This window comes from Paramormyrops kingsleyae, chromosome 7, assembly GCF_048594095.1.
Source record: "Paramormyrops kingsleyae isolate MSU_618 chromosome 7, PKINGS_0.4, whole genome shotgun sequence".
NCBI lineage: Eukaryota > Metazoa > Chordata > Actinopteri > Osteoglossiformes > Mormyridae > Paramormyrops > Paramormyrops kingsleyae.
In genome coordinates, this window is record NC_132803.1 from 4,772,685 (window position 1) to 4,794,657 (window position 21,973).

At 50.1% G+C, this 21,973-nt stretch overlaps 1 protein-coding gene across 9 annotated transcripts in view; it reads left to right on the forward strand.

Annotated features, from left to right (window-relative positions):
• LOC111859941 (myocyte-specific enhancer factor 2C-like) overlaps positions 1 to 21,973 on the forward strand; it is a 62,778-nt gene that overhangs the window by 29,225 nt on the left and 11,580 nt on the right. For 7 of the 9 annotated variants that reach the window (XM_072714120.1, XM_072714122.1, XM_072714118.1 and 4 more), the window contains 4 exons: positions 6,742 to 6,945; positions 18,148 to 18,291; positions 20,344 to 20,533; positions 21,491 to 21,538. In XM_072714120.1, the coding sequence (XP_072570221.1) occupies positions 6,742 to 6,945; positions 18,148 to 18,291; positions 20,344 to 20,533; positions 21,491 to 21,538 (586 nt within the window). The remainder of the gene's footprint in view (positions 1 to 6,741; positions 6,946 to 18,147; positions 18,292 to 20,343; positions 20,534 to 21,490; positions 21,539 to 21,973) is intronic. The other 2 variants (XM_072714125.1, XM_072714127.1) reach the window with 1 other exon arrangement.

Consider the following 21,973-nt stretch of genomic DNA (forward strand, 5'->3'; position numbering starts at 1 on the left):
CACAGTAAAAAGAACTGAATGAAGCAGCAGGATTAAATAACAGGGTTGCTTATTAAAACCACAGCCGTTTGCATGTTGCTGGAGGGACACACTGAAAATCATTAAGTGTGTCAGGATGCCACAAATGTGTTTGGTAGAATCAGTCACAAAAAATAATAACAGGCAGAAAAGAGAGGCGATCACTACGTTTCCAGAAAGGCCCCTTATACTGTGGGCTTAATGGTCGTCTGCTCCTAAACGAGATTCTTTTTTTCAAGCAGAATTACTTTTAGCTGTTTTGGCTCTTTGACACTCTGTGAATCCCAAACCAGAAGTGGAGATTTCATTGTCCATGGCGGGGAATTAGTTTGATTTTAGTTTAGGATCAGACCGTTTTCGAATCTCTAGAAAGCAGTGAGAGTCGACATCGTGCGTACCAGGAAGTTTGCCCGTGTTCGGTGAAAGAAATCAAATTGCTGCTCAGTGCAATGAAATATACATCTGCTAACCAGAAGCGAGATTTCACGAAGTCCCTACCCCCCAACCCCCCATGAGTGCGCCCAGCCTTTCAGGTTTGAACCAAACTCTGAATCAAAGGCCAGACAGCTTCAAGCCCTTTGATGACAATGACATCTGTAAAAACCTCTTTAGTTTTTTAGTTTCAGTTTGTTGCTTTTTCTTCAGGCTGCTTTCTGTCTTCTGCTTATTTAAATGCTGAAACAGGAAGGACAGCAGCCATGCTGATGCTAACGCGCTACGCTACAGCCATGATTCATTCAAACCATCGTGCTGCTCGAGCTCGACTTTGACTCACAGATTTAAGCAACGCTTTGTTTCCTTTTTTTATTTATTTGTTCCTTAAATTTTTCCATTATATGTTTTACGTAACACTTCACAAGTACCAAAGAAAAACATGCTTTTTTTCTCTTATCCCATGTGAAATATTGCAGTTTTCCCAAGTACCAGCAACAGAACTGAAAATATTTCCTTTGGGATATTTTTATTATGATATCTTTCAAACCTCCGTCAGGATTTTCGCCATCTTGACTCACTTGAATCACGTTGATATCTAATTGTGCCGGGATTACGTCAATCAGTGTCTCAGAAAACCCCTTTCATTACCTCTTCCTATCTGGTAATTGTATTTTTTTTTTCTTAGCGAGCTTTGGATTCACATCGTGAGCCTTACAAAACAAATTGTAAGAGCAGATGTTGCCACAGTGCCGTGCACAGAGCAGCTGAGCGGGCTCCCCGCCACACACAACATCCCCGGCGATTCGTGGTGCGTGACGAGCTCACGGCCATCGCTCAGGCAGCACCAGACTCTATGGGTGATTCGAGTGCATATCGGTTTGTTCAGGAAAGGCAGAATGACTGACCCCCCCCCCCCCACACACACTCCGGGCCGCCATGCAACATTAGCCTCAGTAGCACATGCTGCCCGCCGTAGACTCAGCGTGTAACCCGATACGGCTTAAAGCCACGCCGATGGCCAGGCAAACGGGAGGCCGCCACCCAGGGCCCCGCCAGCTATAGGGCCAATGCCGGGGGCCCGTATCACAGCAATGCATCTGCCTGCATAGCTCACTGGGGGGGGGGGGGGTTGATCGAGGAAACCCAAAGGGGAATACGCCCGGGGGGTGCAGGATGACCACTGACAGGAAGGAGGGAGAGACACGTAGCCGGAACTCCCCCCTGCCAACCCCCTTCCATACCAGGGTGTCAGAAAACCGCATTTATTTATACCCTGGTTGTTGTTTACGTGTGAACCTGCATAGGCGAGAGAGCAGGAGTGTCAGAGAGAGAGAGAGAGAGAGGGAGAGAGATTGAGTGCCGTGACAGAGAAAGGGCAGCTAAATCTACGTCAAATTAACGATGCAGAATAATCAAGGCTCTCTGATCTGTCCTGTTCCTTGTTTTTTGTTCCGGCATTCCATATTTTGGGTTTGCTTTCCTTGGATTGCACAAAAGGACAGCCTTAGTAAAGTTGATGAAATGCTTTAACGCATTGTGGAGGATCTTTTCAGTCTTTTCAAAGGAAAATGCAAAATATAATACTGCATAGTGTATTCACCAATTTGTATTATTATAAATGGAGAGGATTGCTATAACATCCGTCCATTCATACATACATCTTCTGTAGCTCTTATCCAGTGCCTGGCTGGTGAGAGAATCCCTTGATGTATTATTATACAGAAGGGTATATATATTAAGGCCAAAATACACAGAAAGTTTGCACGAAATTCTCTGAGGGCCCCACCTGACCTTGCCAAAGTAACGGTGTTCACAGCGCGCGGGGGTTCACAAAAGTGCGCAGGCATGGGACAGGCGGCTGTCTCCAAGGACCCCCCAACCCCCCAGGCTAACAGGAACGCGGGACGGGAGGTGGGATAAGCAGAAGCGAAGCCTTTGTGAAGGGGAAGCTGCCTGGCTCTTCCTGTTATGGCAGGAAACACATACAAATATGCTTCCTGGCCTCTTCTCGTGGCAGGGAATGACGATATTGTTGACCTCTTTCTCTTTCTTCTTCTTTTTTCTTTTGTGCCAGAGGGACAGTGGGGGTCTTGGGAGCCCCCTGGTAAACATGCTTGTCTTCAGGAACCTTCTTTGTACCTGCTTTTAGAGAAGCCTCTTAGATGCCATGTAGGGGCTAAACTCAGCCCTGACTGAAAGTGAGATGAGTGTCTCTTCACATTCTGTCTCAAATTGCTAATTCTAGCAGTGGCAGAGGGCTGGGCCTGGATTATCCATGAGGAGAAAAGACATCAATATGACATGGCGATTTTGGAGAAGAAAACAGCTCTCCACGAAGAGTTAGTGTACGCTCGGCAAAAAGCACTACGTAGTGAGGCGTGCACTTACTTACCTGCAGAGATGAAAATGTCATGAGCATCTAACTGGCCAGCGGCTGTGATTTAGGTTTTCGCTGCGACATCCAAGTGCCCTAATCCCTTTCTTTACAAACCACAGTGTTACACAGAATGGTTTTTTACTTACAGACGCATGGGTTTAAATGTTTAGCACTTTCAAGAATGTGTGGAAACCAATTGTCACCATATTGGCTGTTGGCCTATCACCGCCATCAGCCTCGTAAAGCTTGTTGACGCTGTCAAACTTGTGAAGATATGAGACGGAACAGAATAGGTGCATAATTTCAGCCATGACATAAACTGTGGGAGAAAAGTCGTTTGTATTGAGCCTTTTTTAATGGTCGTTTCCCACCAATCGCTACAGACGTTACAGGGGCACAGTACTGGGAGCGAGTGGTTACCACAGAGCAGAACGCCGCAGCTCAAACAAGGCTGCAGGAGGAAATGTCACAGGCACGAGGAGTAGTCATTTACCGTGACCTGGGTCATATTTACTGCCTGATATCATGAATGTGTGACTGATTTAATGTGTTAGAGTAAACCTGCACACACAGTACACACATTCAGCTGCAGAGACGAAGATCCATTGCGTAAAATATTTTACTGCCGTGATTTAAAATGTCATCATAAACCCAGATTGGAACAATGAAAAAGAAGTGGATGTATGGATGTATTTCAGGTGATTTTTATAGTACATGTAGTCATGGCGATATATTCATCTGTTCATGCACCCATCTCTTAATCTGTCTTAATCTTACTACTCCAGGTAAAGGGTCATAGTCATAAGGAGATAATAATTGTGAAATATTTGTTTTGCAGTAGATAGATAGATAGATAGATAGATAGATAGATAGATAGATAGATAGATAGATAGATAGATAGATAGATAGATCGATTGATTGATTTGACTATTGTTTGGGACATTTTGTTTTTAAATGTCTTGTTGCTGGCTGCCTTCAGCTTGCATAGCTGTTGGGTTCCAGACAACTGTCTAGCTTTTCACATTTTGGGTGTGCGTGTGTGTGGGGGGGTTTGTTATATATATATATGTTACACTGTGGGGATCGAACCTGGTATTTTGATGGTGTGGGGGGCACTATTTGATCCTCACAAGGGGTTTTCCTAGAAATGAATGGATGGTCCCCACAAAGATATGTGTGTGTAACCTGTGTGTGTATGTGTGTGTGCGGGTCCCACCCGTCGCGGCTGCTATTCGGCTGTAACTCCGGCCCCCATCCCGTGCCTTTTTGGCGCGAGTCTCGTCCCAGCGTGCAGACTGCCGGGCTTAACCGCCGTTGCCTGCTGGAGGGTGCGATCAGCACCGCGCGTGTGACCGTGACGTCCGTGCCGACGGGGGCGGGGGGGGCTGGGGGGGGCGGAAGAGGCCGCCCACCTCGATGCCACTCATCAGACGCCGGCGTCCACCAATATGCATCCGATTCCTGTTACAGAGTTGATTTATATCTGAACAGTAACGGCATCTAAGCACCCAGACAGATGGCCTTTTGAAAACAGGTTAGTTAGCTGGTATGAATTATTATTAAGCTGGTTAAGGGGATGTGGTGGGGCTATACACCAGGCCTGGCAGGAACTGAGTTGTCACCCACTAAGACGTCACCCACGGAAACTCCTGGCCCAGTCTCCCAGCCCCTCCACCCACAGTGAGCTGGGGTGGGGGGGGGGGGGTGCAGCAGTCCTTGTGCATTTTTAAAAATTAATCGCAGAAATGGACTCAAACAGTCGAGTCAGCCGTGTGCTGATGCTCCAGCCGCCCCCCCTCCGCTGGGGGGGAACACCCGGCTCGTTTTTCTGCCTCGCCGGGTAGTGGCACCTCCTGGGAAAGAACAAAAAAAAAGTCCTTCCCGTACTGGCAGCGCCCGCCCCCCCCCCGAAAGGGCATACCTGCTTCTCAACACCTTGTTTCCTCCAGGAAACGGCTTTATTCAGGACACCGAATGCAATCTCCATGGCAGATTTATTTATTTATTTTTTAATAATTCATTTGAAAAGAAGTTATAAGAAGCTTTTTTGGATTATTAGTTTAAAAAATATGCACTATTAGCCTAATTACACAAGAACTTTGTTAAAATAATAATTATGATCATTTTTAAAAAAAACGGGGCAAGTACTGACCTCTCTTTGCGATTTGTCCCGCTCCAAGCATGATTCATTCTCACTTGCATCAGAGGCCAGGTACCATGCAGGGCAGACATGCAGAAAGGGGAAGATGTGGCTTTCTGTGACATTACTCATTCTGACGCCGCTGTCAGTCACAAAATGCCCGTTGTCCAGGCTAAATATATTCCCCTTATTTATTTTTCCATCATATTTGGTTCAAAACACTTTCAGTTCCGTTATTAAATGCAATACATTGATTTCTAATCCTTTCGGTTTAGGATGAAATCGACCGGGCTTAATTGCCTGGGCGCTGTTTATCTCGCATTGTTTTCTGCGCCGGCGGTAATTTAGTATGCAGTGTAAACAGACTGGGCAACGCTACACATGAATAAATGAAAGGCATATGACTCTTAACAGCTCCCAGTTTTATTAGGATCGTGTTTAAATCGACGCTGCTGAATTAAGCACATTGACTTACACGTCGCAAATGGGTGCTGGCCGCGATCTTGTTTTTACACCGTTTGCTGTAGTTTGTCTACAAGTCAGACGTCAAGATCGCATTACTGATACCGGGAAAATGATGTTAATAAGAAGGAAAAAACATTGGTGATACAGGATGATAATAATAATAATATGAGAAAATAAATCAAGAAAATGATTATGCATTGCAAAAAGGCAGCATGCCTTTCGTTTCGTTTTGGAATAAAAGCGTCAGCTGTTTGATTTATTTTTATTTTTAAAAGTGAGTTTTACGCGTTTCGCGTTAATCCGAGGCCGGGATCTCGCTGGCGGGGGCTGAGTCCCGGTGCCCTAGCTGCCCGATGCCCGGTGCCAGCATAATACCGGGCTGCCGCCGGCTTACAAGCGCGGATAACCGGGCGAGGGGGGAGGGAGTCAATTCGCGGGGCATGAACTTCACCTTGGATTTGTCATTTTCTAAATTTAGTGCAACCCCTCGTAGGCAAGATCTCCGCTGGCGTTTAATAGGTGGCGTTTGGGATGGAGGAGTGCGGTGTACAAGCGGAGGGGGGGTCGCTGTCACGCTTCCGTGGCTGCAAGTCTGTTTAAAGCCGTTTAAGTGCAAACTGCTTCGTGTAAAACGTTTGTCATTTATTCAAGATTGTCCTGGAGGGATAACACCTGGCCAACGGGACGATGCTGTAGGGATATCATCATAAACTGCAAATAGACAACTGTAAAGACAAGGGGGCGCGAGGGACCCCGCAAGCTATTCATGTGTACCAAAGAAATGGTTTGGAATCGGTTTTATTTAATGGTTTTTAAAATTTTAGATAATTCTTATTAAAAAGCCAGCAAAAAGCTCGCCTGTGGTATGTGCCATTCACAGAATACGTTCATTGAATTCACCGAACCTCCTTGATGCGTTTAAGCAGCTGTGAATGAACCTATTTTTATTTTCTTTGTCCCGGTAGCTGTCTTGGGCCCCAAAGGTCCCAAAAATAACTGTCTGGCCTATAAAATGAAGTGTACTCAGCACTGGGTACCAGTAAAAACTCTATAGACGTTCTGCTGGACTTTTTGCATTAACTATTCGTGTCAACCTTCACGATGTCATAAATATTGTACAATAATCATGAAATAAGATTTCTTTTGGCTATGGCTAATCATTTATCTTTGTGCTATTGATGTTTGTGCGAATGAAACATGCTTTTGTTGTTTAAGATTGGTATTTGCGGCAACACTGATGGATTTACATATTTAAAAAAAAAAAAACAAAAACGTGAGCTGAAGTCGGACGCATTTACTTTTCCAGGTGACGTTTACGAAGAGGAAGTTCGGCCTGATGAAGAAGGCCTACGAGCTGAGCGTGCTGTGCGACTGCGAGATCGCCCTCATCATCTTCAACAGCACTAACAAGCTCTTCCAGTACGCCAGCACCGACATGGACAAGGTGCTGCTGAAGTACACCGAGTACAACGAGCCCCACGAGAGCCGCACCAACTCCGACATCGTCGAGGTGAGCGCCCCCTGCTGTCCGCCCCGGCCCCGCACCTGATATGTCGCTGTTTGTCTCATCTTTGGTGGAAGGTATTTTACTGGGCAGCACTGTGGCCTCATACTGCCCAGACTGGGGGGACTGGATTGCACGGCCGACCCAACGTAGTGTCTGCAGTTTGCACGTCCTCCTGGTGTCCTCATGCACTTCCTCCAAGTGCGCCAGCTTCCTCCCACACTCAAGTATTAGTCAGATGACTTAGTGTCTCTAAATCGCCGGTAGTGATGGACTGGCTTAGTGGTCAGGCTGTTCCTGTCCCCTGCTTTGTGTCTTGTGATTCCTGGGAGAGACCCCCCCCCCTCGCACAGGATCAGCGCTTAGTGGAGACAGATGGATAGATGGGCTCACTGTTTATATAAGGGGTGTATTAGGCGAGTAGCATTTGACCATTGAGTCCGGGAAATATTCTGTTGAAGGACATTTTGGAGGCTTTGAATCTTGTAAACATAGGTAGATTTTAATAGCTTTAAATGTTTTATAGGACAGTTTTGAGGGTCTCTGGTGTCATTCTGAAACTTCAAGAGGTGCTGGCAGATACCGGGTGTGAAATCAGTTTCCCTTGAGCCGCGATGGGGAAGACCTGAACGGGCTTTAGGTGAACTTAAGAGGACGTCTTGGGTATTACTGAGTGTCTTGGAGGTGAGGGTTAGGCAGGCCAGGTGGCGCCCAGAGCCAGGGTGGGCCGACACGTGGACCACCCCCCCCCCCCCCCCCCCCCGCCCCCCTCCCCCCACACAGCAGGCCACACGAAAGGTCATGGGGCAGGTGCTCGCCGTGTGGATCACAGACTCGCTGGGGCAGTTCTCAATCTGACGTGGCTGCCCATTTTCCTGGGGCTTAAATTTCGTTGTCGCGGGCGGGGAGGGGGGAACAAGCTGCAGGTTGGGCCGTGACACTTGTGCTCCCTGACTTTCGTGTTAGAGGGGAGACGACAGCATAAAAGACACTCTGGGTCTGATGGATCGTCAGAGAGCTGAGCATTTGTATGTTAATGTGTGTGTGTGTGTGTGTGTGCGTGTGTGTGTCTCTCAAACCAGACCCCCATCCCTGCCAGTACCCGCCGTTCGCTCCCCTTGCCTTCTCTGATAGCCCCTCGCAGCACGCGGAAGGAGCAGTGACACACAGAGTCACACAGCCTTGTCATACTTCCATTTAAACCATTACGCCCCTGAAAAATGCAGCCCAGCCCCCTGAAATATTCTACATGTGAGCTTGTGATGCCGATTAGATGAAGAATCGGCTACAGTTCACTAGCGTTTTGTCTTTAGTTTTTTTTAAGTTACTGTGAAAGGATGTGCAGTCCATAGGTCTTGGGCACAGGGTCAGATCAGAGCCTAACTGTCGGCTGTATAAAGCAGATTCAGATGCGAACGCGGTGAGACCAAGAATCTGCCCATCATGAGTGACGTTTGATAAGCGTGATACTTTTCACCTTTATAACATATCAAGCAGCACTCCACTGGATTGCGGGAAATGAAAATATCCCTGCCGGCCGTCAGAGGGGCGCCGCACCGGGCGGCGTGGACGGGACACGGGGAGATCTCACGGCGGGGGGCACCAGCAATGCCGGAAAGCGGCTGACAGCATGTCGCTCCCGGTTTCACACACCGAGAGTCGAGACGGACCGGGAGGCGCGGCTGGTGGCGGAGGGTGTAACGGAGCGAGCAGAGACGGGCCGATGTCTCAGCCGGCGCGGCGGGGGGGCCTGAGATGTGGCGAGGAGCCGGGGGGGGGGGGGGGGAGGTCGACTGTCAGGGTTCCACCGCCCGCCGTTCAGCTGCGCCCCTTCTTGAAAGTTTTCCTCATGCCCCCGGAGAGTCTCATCCCCGGAGCAGCCAGCGACGGGTGTTGTGAGGGAGGGGGGGCATTGGGGGAGGGTGTGGCGCGTGGGCGGCTGAGCCCAGTAGCCTGGGCCGCATTAGCGAGGAAGCTACATGCAATTAGCACGTCTGTGGCTGACAGTTAGCGACGTCGGCTCAACGGCGAAATGGGGGCTTGTGAGAGCTCCCCCCTGCGATGTTTATGTCTCAGAGAGCCCGTCCCAGGGCAGCCTTTCAGCAAGGGAAACAGCGTCCCCCATTCCCCCCCCCCCATCAAATCACACGCTCGCACAGACGCACAGATCCACGCGGTGACGGGGGCTGCCTCGTGAGTCTGCTTGGAAAAAGCAACTGAGCCGTCGGAGATGATTAACAGCCGCAAACGTGTCTCATCTGCGGGCCGGGGCGGCAAACAGCTTCCAGAGGTGAAAATAAACTTCAGACGTGTCTTTCACAGATCTCCAGCTTCAGTGGGAAAAAATAAACAGGCCACTCCTTCCTAACTGCGCTGTAAGTCGCTACCAGGAGGAATTTAAGCATCTTCAGGAACCAGTGGCCGGCAGGATTTCAGTCCCTTTAGTTATTAATATATAAACACACAAGTATATATAGTATACAGTATGTATATGTAGTGCATATGCTCCGTATATATAGTATTTAGAAAATAACTGTAGTACAGCAAGCCAATATCAAATAACAGATACGTAGATCCTCAAATAAGCAATTGCTATTTATGCAAGATATTTGAAGTCATATAAACAGTTAACAGCTGAAGCTTATGCTGTTTCTCCTCTGCGGAGAGATGTTTTCACCTGGCAAAAGCACAGCGTGCGGGGAGCGGTAATCAATCAGCTCTAAGTCTCTAACTAAGCGTTTTTTGTTTTTTCTTTTGTTCTGTGAGTTTGTCAGTACAGCGTTAGGTACCTTCTGTGAGCCGCTATAACGAAATGAGTCAGCCTGAGCAAATATCTGGCTGCTGTTGGTCTGCTGCATCGGCTCGCTTCAGAATATCCGCCATCTCGCCAGATCACATGCGCCGAGCTTACAGGCCATCCCTGCTATCTCTCTGCTAGGAATCAACGTCCGTAATTAGAATCTGCGTCTTTATATTAAGCTCTATATATTGTCACAGTTAATGTGTGCTGCGTGTCTTTGTTAAAGCAGCCTAGCTTGCTTGTTATCTTTGGCTTGAGATAAAAAAACAAAAAAAAAACAACTAATCTGGCAGGGCCTTTCTGAGCTGGGAAATATCCAGAGAACAGGAATTGCTTTAGGGAATGTGAAGAAACCTTCAGCTGTGCATGAGATCCAATGTGGACCGATTTTAATTTTGGTTCAATGTTGTTTGTTTTAGAAAAAGATATATATTCATAAGGTCCGGCAGTAAGTGTTCTTGGGCTGAATCATGGTGTTGAGTCAAACCCTTTGAGGTTTCAAGTATCTTGCTTGTTTTTGATATACTCTGTAATTTGCATGTGTGTGTGTGTGTGTGTGTGTACTCTGGATTCCTTCCAAAGCCCTTGATATGCTTTTATTGATACCAACATTGCTATGAAGTGACAGAAGGAGAGAATAAATGAAGCGGTGAGGATGGACAGGGGGGTGGGGGGGGGGTGGAGAGGGGCAATCCTATTTCCCAGATTAGCGTAATCTGAATGTCCTCTCTTTAATCTCAAAACACCACCCCCTGGCCGCCCCCATCATCATGTACACAAGCTCAGGGAGAGGGCTGAGTGAGTGCTGGTTTGTGGGGGGGGGGGGGGGATGGAAGGGTCTGTTAATTATTTCCGAAGGTCGCGCTGTTAATGACTACCTTCTCGGCTAATGAGATTCGGCAAACCTCCCTCACGGCTCTGGGTGCTCCTGGTACGTTTCTGCCTTGTGCTTCGGGGCACGGGGGGGGGGGGGGGTGGTTGGCGGTGCTGGATCCTATTGCGAAGGGGGGGAAAAAACGTCAGCAAGTGCTAGAGGGTGGGCAGGCGCGTCACGTCGCACTCTGACCCCGGATGGTGCTTGATTCTCAAATCCATGACAACCAAGTGCATCCGTTGCACTGGGTTCGACTTCACTCCTGTTCCCCGCAAACATCGCACCGATCCTAATGACTTTCCGTCAATTTTAATCTCCGGCGAGGTCTTGGAGTCAGATTCCTGGAATGGCCCTTCGCCCCCCCGGCCTGTAAGCTCATGTCCTGCATCCTTACGGCGTTATTTTTTCCGTCTCACTCACTTGCGGGCTGCACTGCTAACAGCGTGCTTCCGCCTGGCCTCGCTAAACACGCATGTGACATGGTTACCCACCTTTAGGATCAACGCGCCAATCAGCTTTTCAGGATCACGTGCACTAACCTTGTGCCATTAAAAGGTGACGGTGACAGGGGTGGCTTTACGTCGTCCTGGCGTTCACGAGGCTTGGCAGGACGAGCTGCGCAGTGCCTCAGAGACACGCAGATCCCTCAATTTCTTATCGATGACTTTTAATTTCAATCGGAAATAATCCGTTGATTGTGAATCGACGCATCTTGACGAGGGTGAGAAAAACACAAATAAAACCAGGACTGCAAGGCGTGAAATGGGAAGTTTGTTTTTGAATGTGGCCTCGTAGAATTTATTTTAGTGCTATTCTCTTCTGCTTTTTTGTGTAGTTGTTAAAAATAGCCTGTACAGTGGACCCCAATATACGACTCTTCTGTCTAAACAAAGCAGTGGTAAACCAACTCAGAAGAACGAGGGGAAGAAAGAAAGAAGAAAAAGCAGGGGGAAGGCTGTCAAATACTGCATGGCCATGAAAAATCCCCCCGCCCCCTTCAAAAGACAGCTTGTCAAAAATTTCACAGACAGAGAGAGCCCCCTTTGTTATTCGGGGGGGGGCTTCAGTGCTTGGCCTTGCTGTTTCACGTGGTAACGGCTAGCTGTATCCTGGCCAGTTTGCCTGGGGGTGCAGTTATTTATAAAACCACGAACTTTTGTGATCTCAGCCTACCCCCCCCCCCAAGCCACTCAAAAAAAAATACATTTCACCGCCTTTTCAGATTGGAAACAGCTGGATTCCCCACACTGACATGTGAAAATATGGCTGCCCGAGACTGCAAGCCCTCTCCACAACCCCCACCCCCCCCCCGGGCCTTCACCACGACCCCTCCCCCCCCGGCCCGACCCGCCCCTTTGCGTTTTCTGTGTTCTTTCCCTTATAAATGCCTCAAAACCCGGTAGCTGTCTAAAAATAGACCGCAGTGGCTAAAAATAGATCTGGCTTTGCCGGCCTGCCAAGGAAAATGGGGAGGGATGGGCGTGCCGGGCCAGCCGGGGGGGTAGCGAACGAGGAGCCCTGTTTTAGTCATCGGCCTCCCTTTGAGAGGGCCGGCAGTGATGGGGGGCCCTCCCTCCCCCCTGCAACCACAGGCACTAGACGCTGTCATTACACTGTCACACGGCGAGCACTGAGCCGCTGACGGTACGACGCGCCGCTCAATAAGCGCTTTGTCTCCTTAGATGCTGCCGTTCCGGGAAGACAGCACAGTGCTTTCCGGAAGGTTGCCGGGGCCGCCGTGAGGGGAGTCCGGGCGCCGGCACCCCCCGATTTGTTTGTTTCCTTTATTTCGCCCCCCCCCCCCCCAAACCCTCAGGCGGTAAACTTCAACTCAAGATTGGCCTCTCAAACTTTTTTGGAATACTCTCACATGTATTCCAAAGACAGATAGAACAGATAAATAAATACACACTGGTTTGGAAAACCCTTGAAATTATTTAAAATAAGATACAAAGCAGATTTAACTGCAGTCAAAAATTAAAAAAAAAAACTAACTGTATTTGTTTTGTTCTCTGAGAAATTTATGTAGCATTTTTTGTTACTCCTGGTACAAAAATGTTAAAATAAACAGTATTTTAGCGAGATATAAATTCAGAAGTTTGAAATGGAATATTACTACTTGCTGAGAGGCCGGCTCATTGGGCGACCCATTTCACAACAGCTAGCTAAAAGAAGGCGGCCTTAAATCTGTTTACACGTCTTTAATGGTAGGAGCGGCCTCACGCAGCTTTGCGCCGGCTCACCCTGCACTGTATACTTGTTTTATACTTTCTAAATCATCTGGAAAATTGGAAGTAACGAGGCCCTATTTTTACGCAGGCACGCACGGAGCATTCCGTCCCGGGCCCTCGGTGGGGGTGGGCGGGGCCTGGCAGGAGTCGGCGGTCTCTGGGGGTCGGACGGCCGCCCATTGTTGGGCTGCCCCCTTCCTGCCGTGCTATTGCCGATAAGGCCTTTCTGAGACAAAGGCCGATAATTGATGACAGCCCCCCCCCACCCCCCCCTCAGCGCTCACCCGTCTGGAAGAATCGGACCCCTTGTGCTCCTGTACTCCATCCAGGGCAAAAAGCACGGCCCCCTCCTTCCCCTGGCCACCCTCCACCCCATCACAGAGCCCACAAGTGCCTCTTTTATCGTCGCATTCTGAGCAGCGATTGTGTTTGCATAGTGACTAGTGCACAGTGATCCCCCAATAATACATGAAGATAAACGGGGAGTGGCGGATAGCGACATGAAACCCGTCACGGATAACGTCACGGAAAATAACGAAATCCAGACTTTAATGCTGCCCTAAAAAGTGATGAGCGCATTTGATTTATATACACCATGCTTAAAAAGCATGGCCAAAAAACTGCTTAATTAGCTCAAAAATAAAACTCATTTGTCAAAACCCTGTATATTTTTAATATAGGCAGCTAAAGGTAGCTAAAGCACTAAATCCCAAAGAATGCTATCGCTAACGTCCGCAACATGAATTTTTACACTTTTGACACGTATTTAACCTCTAACCCGCTGGTTACCTTTGGTCACATCTAACAATAAATCAATTAGGAATTGATTTAAATGCCGCTGATGGACTTGCCGTGTTGCCATCAAAGGGTCATTTGAATGACATGCTACCCTGTATGGGCCCCTACAAACTAATTCATTGCAAAGAAAAGCACATTTAAAGATAATGCAGAAATCCAGCAGTGATCTTTTGTAATGTATTTAAAGATGTTTGAGCCACTATAGCGCAATAGTACAATGATAAACTGATCCCAATACTGAGAAATCCATTAGCGCGTCTGTATGTATTTAACGGAACAAAAACGGAAGATTTGTGCCTTCAGTCCCGCAAAACCCTTTCAGCTCTTTTAATTCTGTTCATTTCCTGCCTGATGTTGTTGCTCTGCCTCTGTCGCAGCCGTCGTAATTTCGTGTCATGCTGAATGACGGCCGCTGGCCACGCCGCCGGCAGTTTGCGGCGCAGGGCGTTTAATCGCCTCCCATTAAGCCACGCGGTGAATACCTGCAGCTGCCGTTTTCATCTCAGCGGCGACCGTCGCAGGTGCTGCCGCAGCCGCGGCCTGGCGCTAAGCCGCATTTTACTGGCACTGCAGAATAAAAAGGTTGGGCCTTCTGCTTCTTTATTATAGTGCACGGTAGCTTCAAAGTGGAAAGGCGAGGGGGGGGGGGGGGGGCAAATTATCCAGCAGCACGCCATTTGCTGCAAAGCTGCAGCTGTTAGAGTGCGGCCGGCCTGTGTCACATGGCAGCCATGCGGCCGCAGGACCCAGCCCCCACCAACCCGCCCCCAGCCTGACTTGCCAAGGCGTACCTGTGGCACGTGCCGACCCCCCCCTCCATTAAACAGTGATCCCATCTGCTCTTAATAAACTTCCAAGGCGTGCTTCATCCCTCTGATGTTTGCCACTGTGTTCAACAAGCAACAATGTTTTGTGTGTGTGTGTGTGTGGGGGGGGGGGGACTCTCCGTTGGATTTAGTGGCTTGCTTGGTTTTGGCTGTTTTGTTTTGTTTTTTTTTCCCGTATAATTCCTGTTACTCTGGAGAGGTGCATTCTGGGATACTGTGATGTTATGGTATACCCAGCCATCTGTCGTCCATAACTGCTAATCTAGCACAGGGGATGGGCTTGGATCCCATCTCAGGAGGCTGAGGGCAGAAGGCAGGGGACGCCGTGGATGGGATGCCAGTCCATCATTTAGATTTACATTTACTTTAGCTGCATAAGTGCAGCTAGGCTGAGCTTCCAGTGAATGTCCAGGTACAAGGGAAAGCAGTATTACACCCAGAGCTACACAACAACTTCTAGTAAAGCAGGAACCAATGCTATAGACAGAGGATATAAAATATTATAGACATTGTGTAAAATGTAACCTTGAGAGAAAGAGTTCCAAATTGAGAGAGTGACCTGGTGTTTACGTGAGTTTCGATGAGGCCCTTCACGACGTCGTAGATATGAGAATGGCCGCACTCTGCGATTCCTCAAAGATGCATTCTTAGACGTAATGCTCCTACATTTTTTAATGTAATGGCTCACAATTTACCAGCCGCAAGCCCAAAAAAACGGTTCTGGCAGGAAGGCGGGCAGGACGGCTGGCTGGCATTTCACCGCCAGTGTGCGGGCGGACCCCAGATAAGTACAGCTGCCGTTTGCGTCCGGCCCACTTTTTGGCCTCTGGAGGCGAGCCCTGGGAGCGCCGGGAACACGCCCGGCGTGGGATCGCTTGGACGCGCTCCGGCACGGCCAGAGAGAGCCGGTCCCGCCCTGCTCTGCGAGAGGACGCCACGTCTGGGCCTTGGGAGACTCGTCAGGATGCCCTTTGTCGGGCAGAAGGACAGACGGACGGTGTGCTCAGGCTCCCCCCGCCACAGGGCACGCAGCCCGCCCACCTAAGGAGGGGCTTAGCCTGCCCTGCCAGCTCTGTTTTTAAAATCCCCCAAAATAGCCCACAATGCCTTGGGTGCATTTCAGAATACAACATTATTATTATTACTCTGTGTTGCTTAGCAGGCGTTGTTACACTGAGTAACCGGGGAATTTGGCGTTTGACACTTACCCATCGGCGTGGCTTGATATTTCGGCGAGTATGTTTATAGTGTCTTTCTGAAGGCAGACTCCTTCCCGCCCGTGGCAGGACGCGCACTCTCACGCCATACCTAATTCAGAGCCAACGCTTGGTCTGACTTTGGGCTGCCGGGACGCACACGCACACTCCGGGGGGCCCAGAAGCAAACGCACCCCCCGGCAGATGTGAAGTCAGAGAGTGGCCCACTGAGCCAGCATGCTGCCCTAGAATGGACACTATTCAGTACATTGTGATGAATCCTTTGCCATCCTTCTTACTGCAGTGATGGTAATTTTGGGGAAGAATCGTGTTTGGCGTGTGTACCTTTGTGAAGGACCAGGGAAATGGGGTCAGTGTAGAATAGACCGGAATGCGAACACGCACACACACACACACACACAGAGCCTGTACGGGGGGAGAGGGGCTGCTGATCCACAAGGAGCCGTGAGGTTATCTGAGGGGAGACAGTGGGTGATTGGGGGGGTGGGAGGGGGGGGGTTTAGTAAGACTCCTGAAATTGGTGAGTTACGCCCCCTGCCTCCCCCTCCCAGCAGGGGGCGACAAAGGGCACATAGGGCACTGGCTGTCATGTACCTGGTTACAAAGAATCTGTGTAATTAGGCGGAAGCTGTGGAAGGGATGAGAGCCGGATGTGTTTTGGCGGGGGGGGGATTGTGAATCAGGGGGGCACACAGAGACTCTGTCACCCCCTCTCCTGTTTCATGGGCCTCCGGCACAGTCGATCACACCCCCCCTTCCCCAGATTGATCGCCGTTTCTCGATAACAGTCTGGGAGGTTTCACCTTGCAGGGCCCTCTATCCCAGCATGCCGATATGACTGGGGGTCTCATGGAGGCTGGAGGCAGCGTAGAGGCAGTCGCTGCCTAATGTCATGTAAATGTTCCTGAGAGCCTGTCTGTGTTGTAAGATATTTGTCAGACTGCTTCCCTTTTTAAGTGAAGCGTTTCAGATTTACGGCTAGACTGTCACCCGTCTCGGGCTGTCCGGGCGCCGCGTGTCACCGGCGCAGCGCCGTCTGCGAGCCACGTCACCGGCTGCAGAGTTGCGCTGCTCATAGCAATTTCATATGGATCTTCAGCGATTATGTCATCGCAGAGAATTGGCAGCATCCAATTTTAGAGAGTTAAATAGGTTTGAGTTTTTTTTTTGTGTGTCGGCATGCCAGGGATGTTACCCGTGGTGATAAGTGTGGTGTAGGGGTATGGCTGGGGGGGGGGCAGAGTCACGGTAGGACACGGGTTGATGGGGAGAACAAGCCTTATATAGGCATCTTTTGGATCTTAGGGCAGTGATTGGTTGTCGTGCTTACCCTTTCGGGGTGGGGGCAACAGGTGCAAGCCACCAACAGGTGGCGATGTCTCAGATGATTGGCATTCCACAGGGTCAGCAGCGTGGCTGCCAGCCATCAATCACCCCCGCCCTGGGAGTGGCTTAATCCCACCCCCCCCCCCGGGCTGGTCGTTTCATGAGAATGGCCTATGACACACTGCATCTCGGAATCAGGGGCCATGTCCAGTCTGGGTGGCTCTTCCCAGCCATACTTAACTTTTCATTTACAGTTTGTATTTGAACCTGTTTCCGCTTCACTCTCTCTTCTGAGCGCCTTAAAATTTGCGCAGATGTCTTCTTTTCTCCAGTTTGTCAGACAAATATTGATTTTCGGGTGGGGCTTGATTTGCCGAAGCAGGACCCCCATACTGGCTTCGGATCTGAAGCAGTTGTCCCCAGAGTGCATTTAATTACCATCCCCTTCACTGCGGGGGTTCACTGCAGAAGGGGGGGGCTCCAGGGAGATAACACTAATCCCCTATTTTCAAGGATTGGGAGGAGAGGCCTTTGAGAGAGACGCAGCACCTTTAAACGCCGGGAAACAATGCAATTATGAAGTCCCTCCGGCCGCTAATACGACGCATAGTACACAATGCGCCCGTTAGCATTCATTCCGAACAGCCAGGGGGTTAAAGGGGTGGCGTACCGCCTTAAAGGGGTGGCGTACCGCCTTAAAGGGGTGGCGTACCGCCTTAAAGGGGTGGCGTACCGCCTTAAAGGGGCATCCTCGTCTTGTGTGGATTTTTCTGCAAAAATAAAACCATGAGGTTGGAAACAGTGCTCTTGGATGCTGTCGTTATACCCAGAATTCCCTTTACAGCGCATCTCTGTTTTCCATTGCCAATGCATGCTTAGCAAATGCGTGGCAATACACTTATATTTCTTTTCCAAGGTATTTTAAAATAGTTATATTTCAGCTGTGTATTCGTATATGTATTTATCACGTCTGTGTGTGACTGATGTACACGGTACTCCAAGGGAATCACACGTTTGAGCCCCTGTCGTGTTGTTCTGCTCCTGCTCTGAACGGAGTCGTCTTTTTCTCTATAACCCCCTCCTCCCCGTCCCTTGGCCTTTGCTGATCTGAGTCCCACTGTCTCCCCCCCCCCAGACCCTGCGGAAGAAGGGCCTTAACGGCTGCGAGAGCCCCGACATCGACGCCGACGACTCGGTGGGTCACAGTCCCGAGTCAGAGGACAAGTATCGCAAGATGAACGAGGACATCGACCTCATGATCAGCAGGCAGAGACTGTGTGTGAGTGCAGCCCCCCCCCCCCCAGCCGGAATCGTCGCGGGCCCCCCCCTCCCCCCCATATTTACATGGAGGAAGTTGATATTGAGCAAAAAGATGCTAAAGAGAAAAAAAATGGAAAGATTTGATCAAGGCTCAGAATGCTCCAGGAAAAGGGTAGCTGTTATTCTAACAAGAATTATGCTCTAAAAAAATCCAGTTACTAATCTTTTGTGGCTCCAAATGTGATTGTCACATGTTGTCAGTACACATCATACGTTTATTTTTTTTTTGGTTTATATATGTCAAACTTGTCTGGGGTTTTTTATGTCTGTTTTAGTGACTGTACACACAAAGTTTCGTCCGCAAAGATAAATTGACCCGTTTTTTGTTTTTTTAGCAGTTTAACAGATTCTCCTCCACATTGCCGTGACGGCTTACAGCCCAGAGTGTGACCTGAGAGAATGCTGATTAGAATAATGACCCAGCACTAAAGGAAAATTATGAGCGAGGGGGTGTTCGTCCGTGATTGCCACTTGCTACCTGATTGACCGTGTTCTGCTTTTTATTTTTTTATTTATTCATTTTTTGCACTGTTGAACAGGTCTGTGTGCTCATTACACTGCACTCCATCCCCCCACCCCCCACCCCCGACCATTTACCCATGTGACACACTTTCTAGAGAAACGAGGCCTGGTTCTTCCCCCTCGCTCGAACACGCCATGTTCACGTAGGGCCAGCGGGGGGTGTAGTGGTTAATGGAACCAGGGTCCAAACCTCTGCCAGTAAACAGGGTTTTGATCTGCCCCAGATCTACTCCGCCCCCCCCCCATCCCCCCACTAAACGTTCCTCTGAATAAATTAGCCAAAACAGGATTTAACCGCTTTCGTTAACACGCGACGCAAACGAGCTTAATGAACCCGAGCGCGTGTGGAGGTGCGTAAAACAAAGTGGCGCTAAAAGGCAGCCCGCATCCCGGGCGAGCTGTGGGGAGTCGGCCCCCGCGGGTCTCCACAGCGCCCCCTGGAGAGACGGGACGGGGAGTGAGATGGGAAGAGCATCTGAGTCCCCGCGGCAGCCTGGGACTCTGGAAGCTTCCGGCCCACGCAGCCACAGAGTCGGCAGGCCGGGCGGGACGGGGGAGGACGCTTGGGTGGGGGTGCTGAGGACGATGGGGTGGGGGTGCTGCAAAAAAAGCTGGGCTTGCCAGGAAGTAATTAAAGAGCCGGAGTGAGCAGCCGAGGCCGGTGGGCCACGCGGGGGACGCGGGGGGGGCGGATGGGACGCGGGGGGGGCGGATGGGACGCGGGGGACGCGGGCGGCCGGCGAAAGGGAGCCATCCTTAAGTGGCCAGGCGCTGGGACCTTCGCTGCCATTCCTTTGAATAATATTTACCCAGGCTGGCCAAGGCCTTGACAGAAGGCAGAGGTGGGATCCGGTTTCTGATGAACACCCCTTATAGACGGCCGTTTATGCGTTTGCGGGACACGTGGCAGCCATTAGAAGGCACCCCCCATCATTCCCCCCCACCCGGTGATGACATCCCTCACTCACGCTGCAGGCGAATCGCCTTCTTGGGCACAGTGCCACTTAACGACGCGCTGCCGTATCCGAGAGCCAACAGATGGCACAGGGGGGTGGGTGTTTACCTGAGTGGGGGGCGTGTTCTCCTGCCATGGGGGGGGGAAACGGCGCTCAGGAGACATGGTTAGTGGGGAGGGAGGGGCGGCGGGGTTAGTCGGAGTGAGCGGTAGCAGGTCACATGATCACAAGGCCCGCCCGCGTGTGGATCTGCCTCCGGTCAGGGCACGGCTGGCGGTACTCAGACAGCTGGCCGACACCCCCTTCCATCCATAAACAGCCTGTGTACACGGATAAAGATACATGATTTTTTTCAAGCTACCAGTTTTAGCACCTTTGCTTTGGTATAGCGTAGATATGCTCTCGATAATTAAAGTCACCCAGGATTTATATTAAGCAAATGCTGGGATGAGTTTTCCACATGTTGTTGACGCAGCTGAGATCTCACACCAGTAAAGCACCAGTAACTCGAGTAACCGTGCCCTCCCCCTCAGCAGGCCATCCCGCCCTCCAGCTATGACATGCCCGTGTCCATCCCCGGGGGGAACCCCAACAGCCTGATCTACAGCCACCCGGGCGGCTCTCTGGGGGGGCACAGCCTTCTGCCACTGGCCCACTCCTCGCTGCAGAGGAACAGCATGTCCCCCGGCGTCACACACCGGCCGCCCAGTGCCGGCAACACAGGTGGGCCCCGCCCCGTCGCCTCATTGGTCACTGTCACGGGAGGCCACGCCCCCGCTATACATCCATCTCCTTGGAAAGCTAGTCACCCTCCATTGTCCATAACTGCAGAATTCCTGTACGATTACAATCTGCAGCATCAGTTTTTGGTCGTGTTGTTTGCAATATTGAATATAATGATTTTTCTTTGAGTGTCCAGGCTGCTTTTCGTCGGTCGTTTGGGGCACCGCCTTTTAAACCCCCCATAACCGACCAGAGCAGCTGAATCCCAAAATCACTTCCACAGCCAGTGCCTGTCCGCCGTTACAAACCATCTCCTGTCGTTCAACGTTTTCCTTTAAACTTCCCTTTTTGCGGTTTAATTCTCTGCTGTAAAAAAATAAAGAAGAAAGTTCCGAATTGGACATGCCGTGTTATCCTGAGGAATATATGGGGCCATGTATAACCCAGGCATAGATATATGTGCACCTTCTGGTGATGTATCTGTGGCCTGGCCAGGGCTGGTCCTGGCCTCTTATTATTGTCTAAAAGCTGGATTTAGTTCACTGGTCAGCTGCCTCCTGCCCACACCATAAGCCCTGTGATTATACTTGGCTTCCTCGTACAATTTGCTTCATATTACAGGAGCATAACTAAATATGATTTTTGGCAGAGCCTCTTGATGCCGAAACCACACAGGCACCGACTTTAAAAATACGCCATTTTTCTTGGATGCCAGAGGGGGCCTGACGTTGCCATTTTTGGACCCCCCCCCCCCCCTCGGCTGGGGAAAGCGGGATAATCTTGCGCACTTTTTTTGTGCTTCGCCCCTGTTTCACATGTAAGCGTCATTAAGTGCAGCGCAACAAGTTGATTGAACCTGGTGAGATGGGGGGGAGCAATTGGAAGACCCCCCCCCCCCCAATTATTTTTTTTTGCCAGTTCTGTCTTCTCACTCATCTTTTTTCCCTCCTGCTTCAGGTGGTCTGATGGGTGCAGATCTCTCCTCAAGCGTGGGCACCAGCGCTGGTAAGGAAGGCACCAGCCCCCCCTCCTGCCCCCCCCCCCCCCCCCCACCTCCTCACACGAGATATTAGCCTTGACCAACCCCCCCGGGCATTAATTCAAGTTGAAAAGGGGGAGATGTACCTTGTTAGCACAGAAATGGTGTGAGTGTACAAACAGCTGGGGTTTATAGATTCGGACGCGCTACTGGTTTGTAGGCAGACCATGAGATCAGGCAAGGCGGGGCTTTTTACTGTTTTTCATTGTGCGTACTCATTGGTTAGAAGAGTAGCGATGCATAGTTAACTGGATGTGATATATATGACGTCCTCATGGGGGGAGGGGGGTATCAAGTGAACCACAGGGACTGTTTTAATATTAGTACTGATTCACAAACACAAGGCCACAAATGGAGGCTATTTGGGAAACAGTTCAGATCTGTGCAGAGAAAAAAAAAAC